The sequence below is a fragment of the Notamacropus eugenii genome, chromosome 2, assembly GCF_028372415.1.
Source record: "Notamacropus eugenii isolate mMacEug1 chromosome 2, mMacEug1.pri_v2, whole genome shotgun sequence".
Taxonomy (NCBI): domain Eukaryota; kingdom Metazoa; phylum Chordata; class Mammalia; order Diprotodontia; family Macropodidae; genus Notamacropus; species Notamacropus eugenii.
The window spans coordinates 445,240,011-445,253,764 of NC_092873.1; the positions used below are offsets into that span (position 1 = coordinate 445,240,011).

The 13,754-nt window shown below is 32.9% G+C and overlaps 1 protein-coding gene across 8 annotated transcripts in view; it reads left to right on the forward strand.

Annotated features, from left to right (window-relative positions):
• Nucleotides 1–13,754, forward strand: part of KCNT2 (potassium sodium-activated channel subfamily T member 2) — a 528,526-nt gene that overhangs the window by 480,320 nt on the left and 34,452 nt on the right. For 4 of the 8 annotated variants that reach the window (XM_072648322.1, XM_072648328.1, XM_072648325.1 and 1 more), the window contains one exon: nt 5,437–5,457. The exons of the other annotated variants lie outside the window; for them this stretch is intronic. In XM_072648322.1, the coding sequence (XP_072504423.1) occupies nt 5,437–5,457 (21 nt within the window). The remainder of the gene's footprint in view (nt 1–5,436; nt 5,458–13,754) is intronic. 8 annotated transcript variants of the gene reach the window in all.

Genomic DNA, 13,754 nt, shown 5'->3' on the forward strand with positions numbered 1-13,754 from the left:
CTTTATTATACATAATATACATGTATCAATATTGTCATAAACTTTGTAGAAAAAGTTTTCCAGTCTAATTATTAAGGACTTTAATAAATGTACATCATCCTATCCTTCCAGAAAAGTAATAGTAGATCTTTGTTGCAAATGCCAGTGAGGGGTAGGGGTGACATATCTGTTATACAGAAGATTTAAGCCTATAATTATACATGATACTAGAATGATTTGTTTTTACAAAACACAAAATTTTTAAGTAGCTATTTTCTTTAAAAAGTAAAGAATATTAAATTCTATGAATTCTGCATGCAAAATGCAGCAATGGAATAAGAGATAATATTGTGATAAAGGGCCATATGTACCCATATGTACATGCATACACACACATACACACACACACACACACATGCTGATATGCACCTGGTCTAACCATATGAGAATGAACTAGGCAGTAAGGATGAGAGAAAACAGATTTTGTACCACTTTCAGAAATCATCTCTTGAGAGGCACCTAAGGCTCTCCAAATCCACCTACGTAGTAAAGATTCATCAGTAACCCCTCAGGGATTTGTAAAGGCAGCATTAAATCTGATCCCTGGTTCCACTTTCTTTTGACCAAAAACTGTTGGGTTGCTCTTATCAAGAAGAGAAAGAGGTAATGATTAGGCTAAAGTTGCCCCCAAAGTATCTATTTGTACATTATCATGCAATTTAACTTACTTTTTATTTGAATAGTGATCTTCTGTAAAGAATAACTTTTAAAAATGTACATGAGTTAGTTATGGATCCTCTTTAAAGTTTCAGGAATGCATAATATTGAAAAGTGATTTTTAAAAGTAAATTTTGCACTTTAAAAATGAGTTGGCAAAAACTAGAGTTTTGTAGAAGTTAATAGTTCAGTTTGGCATGCTCGTTGGCAGCTTTCACTTCTATTAAGAATGGTAACTGCTCTATATGATCTGAAAACTTTAGTGATTGCTCAAGTGTTTCATTTCAAACAAATGTCTCCATATAAATTAGATCTTAAAATTTCCCAACTCAAGTGGTAGCAGTAAGACAACACAGCTAACTATCACAGTGGATCCCCTTGCTCCTTCTCAAAATATTCTCACTTTGTATTCAGCTGAATTCTACTGTTATACTCGTTGTTTTAGCTAAAACAATTGCATTTATAAACACTTGGGCACCAGTTAAAGAAAATCAACTCCTTCCGCATTCAGTCTTCGCTGGCAGTATGATAAATATGAGTCAAGCATGTTATTTTTCTACACAAAATTTGCTCCAGATTTAAGGTTGCACTGTAAAGAAGAAAATAAGAATTCTTAATTAATCTTATTTGAACTGTGACACTGAGACTTACGTTGCCTTTAATAGTCTTTGGTTTATAAAGTCACAACCAAGTAATGTCACATGAGATAGTTGAAAATAGACTTGGGACAATGATAGATATTGGAAATCATAATCCGTAATTAAAAATAAATGAAATATACATTTGGTCTTTCTCATTTGCCTATTTCCCATATGACTACTTAACAAAAAGAAAGTGGTTACTAATTATTCAATTCACTAAGAAGAATTCCCCCCACCCCAAATGTAGCAGACTGTTAGAAAGGTAGATTGGTATTACCAGAGTTCACAGACATGAGTGAGAAAGGTAATGGGGAGAAATTCTGCGCAGCTAGGTAGTGCAGTAGACAGAGTGCTGAGCCTAGAGTTAGGAAAGACTCCTCTTTATGAGTTCAAATCTCACCTCAAATATTTAATAGCCATGTGTCCCTTGGCAAGTCACTTAACCCTATTTTCCTCAGTTTCCTAATCTGTAAAATGAGCTCAAGAAGGAAATGCAAACCACTCCATTATCTTTGCCAAGAAAACCCAAAATAGGTTCATAAAGATTCAGACATGAATGAAAAATGACTGAACAACCACTACAATAGGGAACATTTAATCAATTAAATTTAATTAATGAATAAATTAATAACCCCTTCCCCAATAATCTTTTTAATTTCCCACTGCTCTTTTCCTACTCCCTTCCAATACCTACATTCACCCCAACCAATGTGCATTTCTAAAATATTCAAATACACGTTCAGGAATGTCAGAAGAAAAAGTGGTCTGGGAGAGCAGTATTAACTCTTATATGTCTAAAATTTGACATACTAAATTTTGACATACAAAATTTGCATATTGTAAAGTTATAAGTAGCAAAACAACTTAAAGTGCTTCTAAATGTTATTTTTCCTTAGTGCTCCCCAGATCATCATATACTTAGGACCTGCATTTCATTGCATAGAATATCTATAAAGGGATTTTTTTCTTGGCAAAGAGCTTGGCTTGGTGACTTTTAGTGATAATTAGGGAATGGGCCATAGATGAATCAGGAATACAAAAAGTTATGATGTCCTCTCCTGTTCAAGCTATACATTGACTTCCTTCATTTGATACTTGTATGGCTTTATCTCTAGCACTATCTTGATTCTAATCGTCCATTTCTAGATGTCTTATCAGATTTTTCAGTGTCTTACCTGGAATGCAGTATCTAAACACAAATAACAACAGTAAAACTGTATTTTTTTATATATTGTTTTTAGGTTTGCAAAGTATTTTCCATATGTTATCTCATGTGATCCTTATAACAAACTTGGAAGGGTATATAATCGTTATCTCCATTGTACAGATAAACTGAAACTGATCAAGATAATCTGATTTGCCCCAAGTCATAATGTCTGAAATTGAACTGAGTTTAGGTCTTCCTGACTGAAATTTGAGCTCTCTATCTACTTTGTCATGTAGCTGCTGCTCTATATATGGTCTAATCAGGGTGACAGGAGGACTATAGATTCCATCTTTCTGGACATTATGTTTCTACATATTCTATCTAATGTTCCTTTGAGAGGCACCACTGAAAAGTAAAAAGAATTGACTTTGGAGTATGGAAAATCTGGGTTCAGTTCCTAACTCTGGCATATACTGACTATGTGAGTGAAGGCATGTTACTGAACTTTGAAGTGCCTCATATAATCTTTTAAGATTAAATTGCAGAAGTGCCCTACTATGGTAGAAGTTTCCTCAACCAGAGTCTCCAATACAGATGAAGTTAGAGATTGCGATTTACAAAGAAATTGTTTGTTTGTTTGTTTTTGGTCACCCATTATTACCCAGAAGACTTATATTCTGTTTACTTGCAACTTACCTTCCTTTCCTGTGATCTATAGGGAACTTCCCTACCCCATTCTATACTTGTGCAGTTGAAACTTAAGTTTCATAAGTACTTTTTAATATTGTCTTGGTTTTTAAAATGCCTATGTAGTTCTTTAGGGATATGTTTAAGTATTCAATACTTTATCTTTTTTAGATTTAGCCCATCATTCTAGTCTGTTGATGTATTTGAAGGCCCTACTCTATCATGAAAATATTACATCAGTGCTAACTGTAAATTTGATAACCATGCCTAAAAAAGGCACAAAAGTTATATTTGCCTTCATTTGTTACTTATAAAAGTGTTATCAAGAACTCTTAGGACCAAGGAGAGTGTACTGTAGCATGCTGCTTTCCTAAAGGAGGTATTTCCTACTTGGAAACTTTCAAGAATTCATGATCTTATCAATGTGTGTATTCCTTGCAACAGTACAGATCGCAACACTTCTTGTTTTATGTGACTGTCATTCATGTCTTCCCATAAATATTTTATAAAGGAAATATATAAACTATAAGAAGAGCCTTTGAGTTTGATTAGGCTACTCCCTCAGGCATTACATTTAGAGTATCAGTACAAGCCTTTAAAAAAAATACATTCTGTGGGTAGAGCCAGTATGGTACTCTTATCTGTTATTCTTTGCTCTAACTTCATGATCAACATACCTCAATTTCTGAGCATATGTTTCCTAACCTATGTTTTGTAATTCTTCTTTCAAATAGATTGTTGTTGGTAGTATAGTATACTAAAGCATATTCATGAGCATATGCATTTTTGCACTGTCCTTTGGGTTACACAGAATCTGGACCTCTGGTGATTTTTGGTGTTTCATTGGTTACCAGACTAGCCATACTGCATCATCAAAAGCATATTAATAGTAGAAATATATTTGTTTCATGGAGCAACTTAGGAATCACTGAAACCCTGTTAGTTTCCTAAATGCAATATATCATTCTCTCTACTTCCTGTTCTCTCACCAGCTCATTGTCTTTTTTTATCAATATTCCAGTGTGCCTGTATGCATAAATTCACATATATATGCATATATACATATGTATATATGCAACACAAATACATTCATGATATATGCTTATGTATGTTATGTGTATGTGAATATATGCACATATTATGTGCGTATGCAAACACACTCAGGGAATTGTCCAATGAAAGAAATAATTTTATTAAAATTTTAAATCAATCAGTACTTTAAAGAATAATAATTTTATCAGTATGGATACTTTTCCAACTTTGAAAATTTCAGTCCCTCCTAACTTGATAGTTTTTAAGGGTTACTATGGCCAAAAATTTTGCCGTGGTCAACCTTGAATTTAAACTTAAGGAGTATGATCACTACACAAGGAATCTATAGTCCTCCACTATATTAATATTTATAGCATAGTCTCTTTACCAAATGGTACTTCACTGGATTTGGGATCCCATAGTTATTACTTCCCTAGTCTGATCTGGCAACCTGAACAGAACTTTATTGGAAAAATACAAGTATTTTTATAGGAAACAAGAAAATAGTTAATTTAAGGGTAAAATAATTGTAGTGAAAAAAGAAATAGTGAAGTAAGTACTTATTCATATTGTTCCATCATGCCAGAGGCTTTTCACTGTGAAGCATTGCTGCATAGAGAAGGTAGTTTTTATGATAAGAATTTTCTTCTTATGTGCTGACTTGGTAACTTAATTAAACCTCATCCAAGATTGAAATCTATTGGATTTACATATCAAAATAACAGTGTTTATTCTCCATTAAAAATAAAAGATTATTTTTAGAAAATTTCTCCCATAAAAAAAGCATGCCAGAGATTTAAAATATCAGGGTTTTAAGTAACAAGAAAGTAAGATGATCAAATATTAATTCCATTTAAACATAATTAAACATCTTTATACTTATACTTTACCCATTAGATTCAGTGCAAATGCAGAATTTGTAAACGTATGTGTGTATATGTATGTATACATACCAGGGTCATTTCTTTCTCCTACTTTTGCAACCCACCCTTTCCCAAATCTGTCACTGACAATTAATATAAATTAATATAAACAAGTATTATATAGCATTTTCAATTGACAGATTATCTAAATTTGGTAAATTATCATTTGGTGAATATGTAAAGTTGGATCATGTCTGTTTGTATGTGTGTAAAATGATTTTATTGCCTATGACTGGTCCATGTGTGTATCTGTTCAGTCGTTCTTTAAAATATATTCTGTTTTCTTTCTTTCTTTTCCCCTTTGGGTCAGTCTCGAGAAACTGCATCACAAGTAAGTATAAGTTGATTGTCTTCTTTTCTCCACCATTGGTTTAATGAAAGAAAGCCCAAACTTAAATAGGATGTTGCAGATTAAAATCAATATCTCTTAGCATTTGTAGGCTAGGTCCATTCAGTTAAGGTGAGATACTTACTAAATTTAGTTATATTTCCCCTCTCAAAGATTTCAAATTCCTGTAGGAATTTTATAAAAAATGACACATAAACTGAGAATTAACAAAAATGGAAACTATTTTCAGGACACATTTTCTATGCCACATAATATACATATGTGTATATATGTACATGTCACACACATACTTATGTTTACATATGTGTGTTTGTGTGTATATGTAAATATAATTACATTTTTACATGTGGGAAACTTTAAAAGTTTCTAAAAGTTCAAAAACTGTAATTATTGTTATCTAAAGAATTTCGGTGCAGTAGATGGTACAGTGAATAGAGGACAGGGCTTGGAATCAGGAAGACTCATCCTCATGTGTTCAAATTCAGTTTCAGACACTTACTAACTGTGTGATCGTGGGCAAGTCATTTAACCCTGTTTTCCTCAGTTCTTCATCTGTAAAATGAGCTGGAGAAGGAAATCACAAACTACTCCAGTATCTTTGCCAAGAAAACCTCAAATGGAGTCATGAACAGTTGGATACAACTAAAACTACTCAGTAAAAAAAAACCCAATAATTTCTATAGGACCCTCCCTCATTTGTGTGAACAAAAATTATTCTAATCAGTCACAGTGGCATGTCAATTTTAATTTTTTCGATCTTTCAAGATCGTATATGATTTTCCCCAGGTGTTAATTTTAATTTCATTTTAAAAGGTTTGCTATCAGTTTCTGAATGATGTCAAAACCAGAAATGGGTAATGATATATTGTTATGCAAGTTTGCCTTTGTAAGCCTGCATCTATAAGTGCTGGCTTTAGTTTCATTTGCTATCTGTCTAATAGTGGAATTGCCCCATTTGTCCTCAATACTGAAGGGTTCTCCAAAATCTCATTATGATTTTTGAAGTAAACAGAAAAATAGCTTCTTTTAAAACAAAACAAAACAAAACAAAACCACTGCGAATCATTAAAGCTAGGCAAATGCTGCCGTTGCTGTGGGTAGGGCCATAAAAGCAACCCTTGTATACTCTGCTCTTAAACATCAAGGATTGCCATATTAAACAACTGCTAGGTCTAATGGAATAATGCTTATAATCCAACAATAGGGTAATTCCTTTTACTAATTGAGACTCTATGATCCTTTGATACAAATTATCTGCTCCATATTTGATGTGGACCTTGATTAGTAAACAATTATGTATAAGCACATAGAAGAAGTTATAATCAAAAGACTGGAAGATATGATATTTTGTGAGCCAGAATTATAATTTCTTTCTGATTTCCATTTATATTAAGTGCTTTAGGACTTTGGACTCAGGAAAATAGATGGTTGAATCAGACATTTATAAATTAGTTTATTATGTATTAAACTATACAAGGTGGGCAACATTGTTGACAAATAGCTCTTTACACCAATATCAAATTAGTATTCTAAAGTTTATAACTATATAATAAAATACTTGTATAACATCCATGTTATTGAGTTTTAATGATATGTATTCATATAAGAATTTACATATTTAACATTCACACATATATAAAAATGTATGAATGATATAGATATATTTGAATGGACATATGATATATGATTGTGTCAAGTTTCCAGAAAAAAATACAACTAATGGTAATGCCTGACATAGAGAATCATTAATTTTTAATCAATTTAATTAGTTGATTTACTTCAGGAAGTGACACTTAAAATATTTTGAATAACTACTGTAAATTTTTAAAAAGAGTATTATGAAAAGGGAAAAAAGAAGCTTTGGATTAGACAATTGCCATGGAAAATCCATACCTCAACTGTGTGTGTATGTGTGTCATCATGTGTAGATGTGATTGCATGATATATTTTTCCAAAGTTTAACCATGTTATATGTCATTGAATAATTTTGATATTCAACCTTTATTCCTAGCTTCAGATGTAAAATAGATGAATGTTTTTTACAAATTTATTTACTTGCAATGAGAATTGAAAAAAGTCTAAAATATCATTACTGCTATTTTATATGTTAAATATTTACTTTCATGGTGCTTTTATTTCCTAAGTATATTAATTCTTGTTTTTCATTCATCTTCTTCTCTAAAATTTTCTCTTTTAGACAACCATATTATAGACAAACAATTATACTTCTTGTCTCTAAATTAAACATAATCCTGCACTTTTAATGTGGTTGGTCACACACACACACACACACACACACATCTCACTATGTTAAAAAGAAAAACAAACTTTAGGATACAGAATTCAGATCATTACCTGTAAAATCAATGAGATTTATTATCTTATATGTAATTACCTTCCCTCTTCTATTGAATATATGACTTGGCAAATTAGTGTTGGCTCTTGGTGTATATCATGATGTTTTTATCTTGTTAGAATAATACATTTATTGCCTTCATTTCCTCTTCTCCTACTTCTCAAACTCTTGCAATCTGGCTTCTGACCTCAATGATTAATATATCTTAATTGCTAAATTTAGATAATCTTTCCTCAGTTTTCACTCTTCCTGACTTGTCAGTAGTATCTGAATCTGTTGAACATCCCTTCCTCCTGAATATTCTCTCCTAAATCTCCTTTTTGTCTGGCTATATCTTCTCTGTCTAATTTGCTGCATCCATTTCCATTTGCTGCATTCGTGTCCCACCCCCTGTGCATGATTATACTCCAAGACATTTTTACAGCATTTGTATTTCTATTTACTTCCCCTCTCTGGGATTTTATCAGTTCCTAGTAGTTCAATTATCTCTAATTTTATGACTATGGAATCTATTCAGTCTTAGTTTCTTCCCTGAATTCCATATTATCATCAATAGCTATCAGACAACTCCTCCTTAATATACACTTCAAACTCAACATATCCAAAGCAGATCTTAAAAAAATGAAACAAAACAAAACAAACAAACAAAAACAACCCAGCCAAATATATCTACCCTCCAAGGTTCCCTATTTATGGTCCAGGTCACATCATCCTTTCAGTCATACCATTTTATAAATTTGGAGTCATCTTTAATTCTTCCCTTTCTCTTAGGTTCTGATATTTAATGTTTCTTAATTCAAACTCCAAAACATATTTTACATGCATTCCTTTGTTTTTTTCTTCAAATCAGATGGTCACTATTACAGTTCAGGCCCTCATCACTCAGACCTTATTTAAATATCCTCTCAACTGGAGTTCCAGTTTCCTCTCTAATACACTAATCATATATCTTCCAAGTAATTAATAATCCAAACCATAGGTCTGACAATGTCACTCCCATGCCCAAGAAACCTTAATGTCTCCCATTTTCCTCTAGGATTCAATAAAAACTCCTCAACTTGACCATCTGGATCCAGTGTACTTTCTTGACTTATTTCACACAGCTTCCCTCTATATTTCCGCCTAATTGATCCATTTGCTGTTACCCAAACTCATCATTCTATGTACTGACTCTTTGCTTTTTGCCCAGTCAATACGCCATGCTTAGAATATACTCTTTCTTCACCTCTAACTCTTAGAAGCTCTGGTTTCATTCAGGACTTGGCTATAGGTTATCCTTCACCAGAGTCTTTCCTGATTCCCTTAATTTTTAGTACTTCCTCTTCCCTCCTCAAATTATTATTTATATATTTATCTGTTTACATTTTGATTTCTCATGTCAACTATAAATTCCTTGAGGACAAGGGCTTTTATGTGTTTTCTCTTTTTAAAACCACCACTTAGCACAGTGGCTTAGCACATAGTAGGCGCTTTATAAGTGCTTGTTGGATTAACATTACATTTTGTGATGTGAAAGAGTCAACTCCTTTATTGTCCTTATAGGAAAATGTCAATATTTAAAATGAGATTATGTGTTTTATCATTCCGATTAAAATATTCTCAGCCAAGTTATTCACTTTTCTCCATAAACCTTTTTTATGGTCTCATTAATATTGTCAATGATTCTTTTCAAATATTTATGCTTCAAACAAGGTTAACTGACCCGCAACAAAAATAGTGACATTGAGAAGTGTAGGAAAGACAGTGACTTTTATTTTGGACATACTGTGAAACGTGTATAGTAATTCAGTTTGAAATATCCAATAGGAGATCAATAATTTAGTTCTGGAGCCAATGAGAGTAAATAGGGTATTATCTATGAATATTTTACATATAGATGATCATTAAACTCATGGTAGCTGATAAGGTTACCAAATAAAAATTTAGAGAGATAAAAGGACCCAGGACAGAGTCTTGCTCTACATAGTCAATGAATGTGGTCAGGATAGTAATCCGACAAAAGAAACAAAGGAATGATCAGAAAAGAAAACAAAGGGAGATCAGAGTCAAGATCACTAACTAGCAGGAGAGGTAATCAACAATTTCACCAATTCTGCAGACAGGTCAAGAAGGATAAAGAAAAAAGCCATTTGATTTGACGATTATGAGATTATTGGCAACTTTGAAGAATGCAGTATAACTTGAATGAGGTCAAAAGCCAGATAGATAAATACTATAACTATTTCTTTTTGTGCCATCAGAATTAATTTCTTAAAAACTTCCTATTCTTCTGGGGCAGGCTTTTCTACAATATCTTAGGCTATACAATACTTTATTTTTTTTTTCCTGCGAAGCTACTGAATTTGTTCTCTCAAAATCTAGACTATGTATCATTATACCCTACTTCTTTCTCCTGATCTACCAAAATTTGGGGGAAACTTTTAACTTTAGCAACCAGCTCCCCCTTGATCAGAATAAGATTCAGAATAACTAAGATCCTATTATCATTTTTTTTTTTTGCCATTTGAAAGATAATTGTTATTAAAGCAAACCAAATAATTATCCCTTGTTCTGTTTTTTGGGAGGGGGAGAGAGAGATGTAGCTTAGCTTTGATAACTGATATCCTTCATCACTTTTAGGTCTTAACTCTGTCATGCAGGGGTGGGGAATCTGCAACCTCCCAACCACTTGTGACCTTCTAGGCCCTTCAATGTGACCTTTTGACTGAGTTTAAGTTTTACAGAACAAATCCTTTATTTAAGGAAATTTGTCCTATGAAGTTTGGACTCAGTCAAAAGTCTGCACCTGACCTAGAGAGGCATGTGTGGCTTCAAGCCCACAGGTTCCCCACCCCTGCATGGTATGTATAATTTTAGAATAATGGCTAGTATTTATTTAATATCTTTAGTTTTGTAAAATGCTTTACATATATTATCTCATAAAAATACTGGGAATTAATCTGACTAAGAAGGACCATATGTACAGTGAAACCTTTTACCTCTTTGCTCCTGGAAGACCTGTCTGTCTGAAATTATATTGATTTTTTAGCTTCTACTTCACACTATTGAATTACATCAAACATTAAGTATGCTGCACTCATTAGGGGCTGCTAGGTAGTCAAATAGATAGAGCGCTGGACTTAGAGTCACAAAACTAAGAAAGCAAGAAGGGGCCAGATAGAAGAATTTTAATGAAAAACAGAGAATATTATATTTTATTCTGGAAGAAAGAGCAAGTTACTAGTGCTCAATGAGCAGAAGGGCAAAATGATGAGATTTATGCTTTAGAAAATTCACCTTGGCAGCTAAATGGAGGATGAATCAGAACTATTGCAATGCTATGGGTAAGAGGTGATAAAGATATGAACAAGGGTTGCAGTTGTGTGTGACTGGAGAGAAGGGGACACATCATAGATGTTTTGAAGATAGAAATGACAAGATTTAGTAATGTATTCGTTATGTGGAATGAGTGCGGGTCCTTCAAGGATGACGCTGAGTTTTTAAGTCTGGGGTAATTAATACGTAGTGATATCCTTAAGGATAAAATGGAAATTCAAAAGAGAGAATGGCTAAAAAAGCAAAGATACTTAATGTTTGGGATATATTGAATTTGTGACAACAATGGGACACTCATTTGACATATACAAAACATAGTTGTGGATATATGATTGTAGCTGGGAGAAAGATAATAATTAGATATATAGATGTGGTGATCTTCTGCATAAACATAATAATTAAACCCAAGGGAATTGATGAGATCAACAAATGAAAAAGTATAGACTAACAAGAGAGGGGGTCCAGGAGAGAAGCTTACAAAAAAACAAAAAAACAAAAAACGTTACTCAGTGTGACATAGATGAAAATCCAATAGAAGAAAGTTGAGGAGTTGTTGCAGAGATGAGGAGATCCAAGAGAGAGTACTGTCGTGGAAACTGAAAGAATAGAAAGTATCCAAGAGAAAAATGTGATCAAATGTGTCACATACCTTTAAAGGTAAGTAGAAGCATATTTTTCCCCTACCAGTCTTGTGAATTTGAAAAAATCCAAGTGAGGATATTCCATTAACAATATAGATCCTCTCCTTCTCTACAATGTACTGTTTTAAATAAAGAACTGACTTAAAGCCCTAAAATTATAAAATGCTTGATTAGGGTCAAAAAAGACAGTATGTATCAGAAGCAGGAATTGAACCTTCTTGATTCAGTACAAGTTTCTATCCATTACACTCTTCTTTGCTTTCAGTATTAGTCTTATCACCCTCTCTCTGACACCTAATGAAGAGAAATTACATTATCAAAGCAAATGGTAAAACTGAAACTTAAAATTAAATCTTCCAAGTTTAAGAACTCTGTTCTTTCTAATGCTTCTAGATTATTCAAACATCAGAATAAGCTGTGTGGGGGGTGAAGAGAGAGTTGTTATTTTCCTTGGGAATTTTTATGGAGGAACCTATTCTGAACATACAACATGAGTCTGGACCTGATGATCTAACAATGTCCTGCTATGTTTATGATTTCAAGCAATAAGTGAATAGAATTTCTAAGCAAACATCTGTTTACCAAACATCTATACTTTATACTTAAATAAGTGATGAAGTACATAATTTATTTCTTGAGAAAAGTTGTGGAATCTCCTTTATGGTGATCTCTGAAAATCAAATAGTTTTTTTTAGTCTGACTGGAGTGGTTTAGAGATGGTGATACATGAACTTAAACTCACATGATCTCTCAAAGTAGCTTCGTACTAGTTTGTGCTGTCACTGGACTTTACATTTTCCAAAACACTTTAGGGAAGCTTTGACATATGATTAGAGGCAAATGATAAGCTGTAGCTTTCTTTCCTCTTTGAAACTATTTCATCTTGAAACATCATCTATCTCTTTTCTTCCCCTGTCAGTGACATTTTTGACTATCTTAAGTAAAAAATCAGATAACACCTTCTAAATTTGTTTAAAAGTCATAGAACCATTCTTAAGTGACCTATAAATCCAAAATCCAAAACGGACTTCCAAATGGCTGGTTTAAATGATTTATTTTTTAAATGCCACATTGTTTCACAGATTGCCAAAAAATACAGCATGAATAGTTACTTGATGAAAAATTGAGATAAAATTGAATCAAGAGAAAAATTTGGTTGTAGTTTTTTTTTTTTCTGGGAAAATGATCAATTTTTTTCCCAAAGTATGGAATATCATCTGATATATTTTACAAACTAGCATTCATGACCATAGATCATCAAGGAAACAACATATGAAATAACATGAATTTGTAGAGTTATTTTGGGAATAAAAATAGTTACTCTTGTTTCTAAGGTTGTCCTGAAGTCTTGGCTCCTTGAAGATAGTTTTTAAATACAAGAAACTAATAAGGAGGTAAGGTAATGAACGGAGAAGAAAAGCACTGTGAAAAGAGTGGAGTTGTAGTACTGTTTGATATCCCTTTAGTGAGAGACAGGATTTTACATAGTAGATAGAAAGTTGGCCTTGGAATTACCGTGACCTAGATTCAAGCCTTATGTCTTTCTGTGTGAACCATGGTATATAACTTTGCCTGCTAGATTTCCAGGCAATTCATTAAGATTATAAATTGCAGAGCAAGTGCCTATCTACAATGCTTTAAGGGAACTCAGTAGGAACTACCACTATTGAAGAAATTGATCTCAATTTCTAAAAAAAATCTTTCATTAGTGAAAAAAAAAATACAAAGTATAAAGGCATTATAAAATACAATACATGTAGATATTTGCCTAAATTTTTTTTGAACAGGACAGCAGAGCCTAGCAGTGTGGGCATCTTGTTGTCTTTGTTGCCTTCTCATTCTGTTCATATCAGAAGTAATGATCCTGATGACCTAGACTTCCATAGACCTTGAACTGCCCTGACCCTGCAGAGATAATATGCTCAGCTTTGGAATTCATCCATCATTGAAACTCAGACAGTACCAGA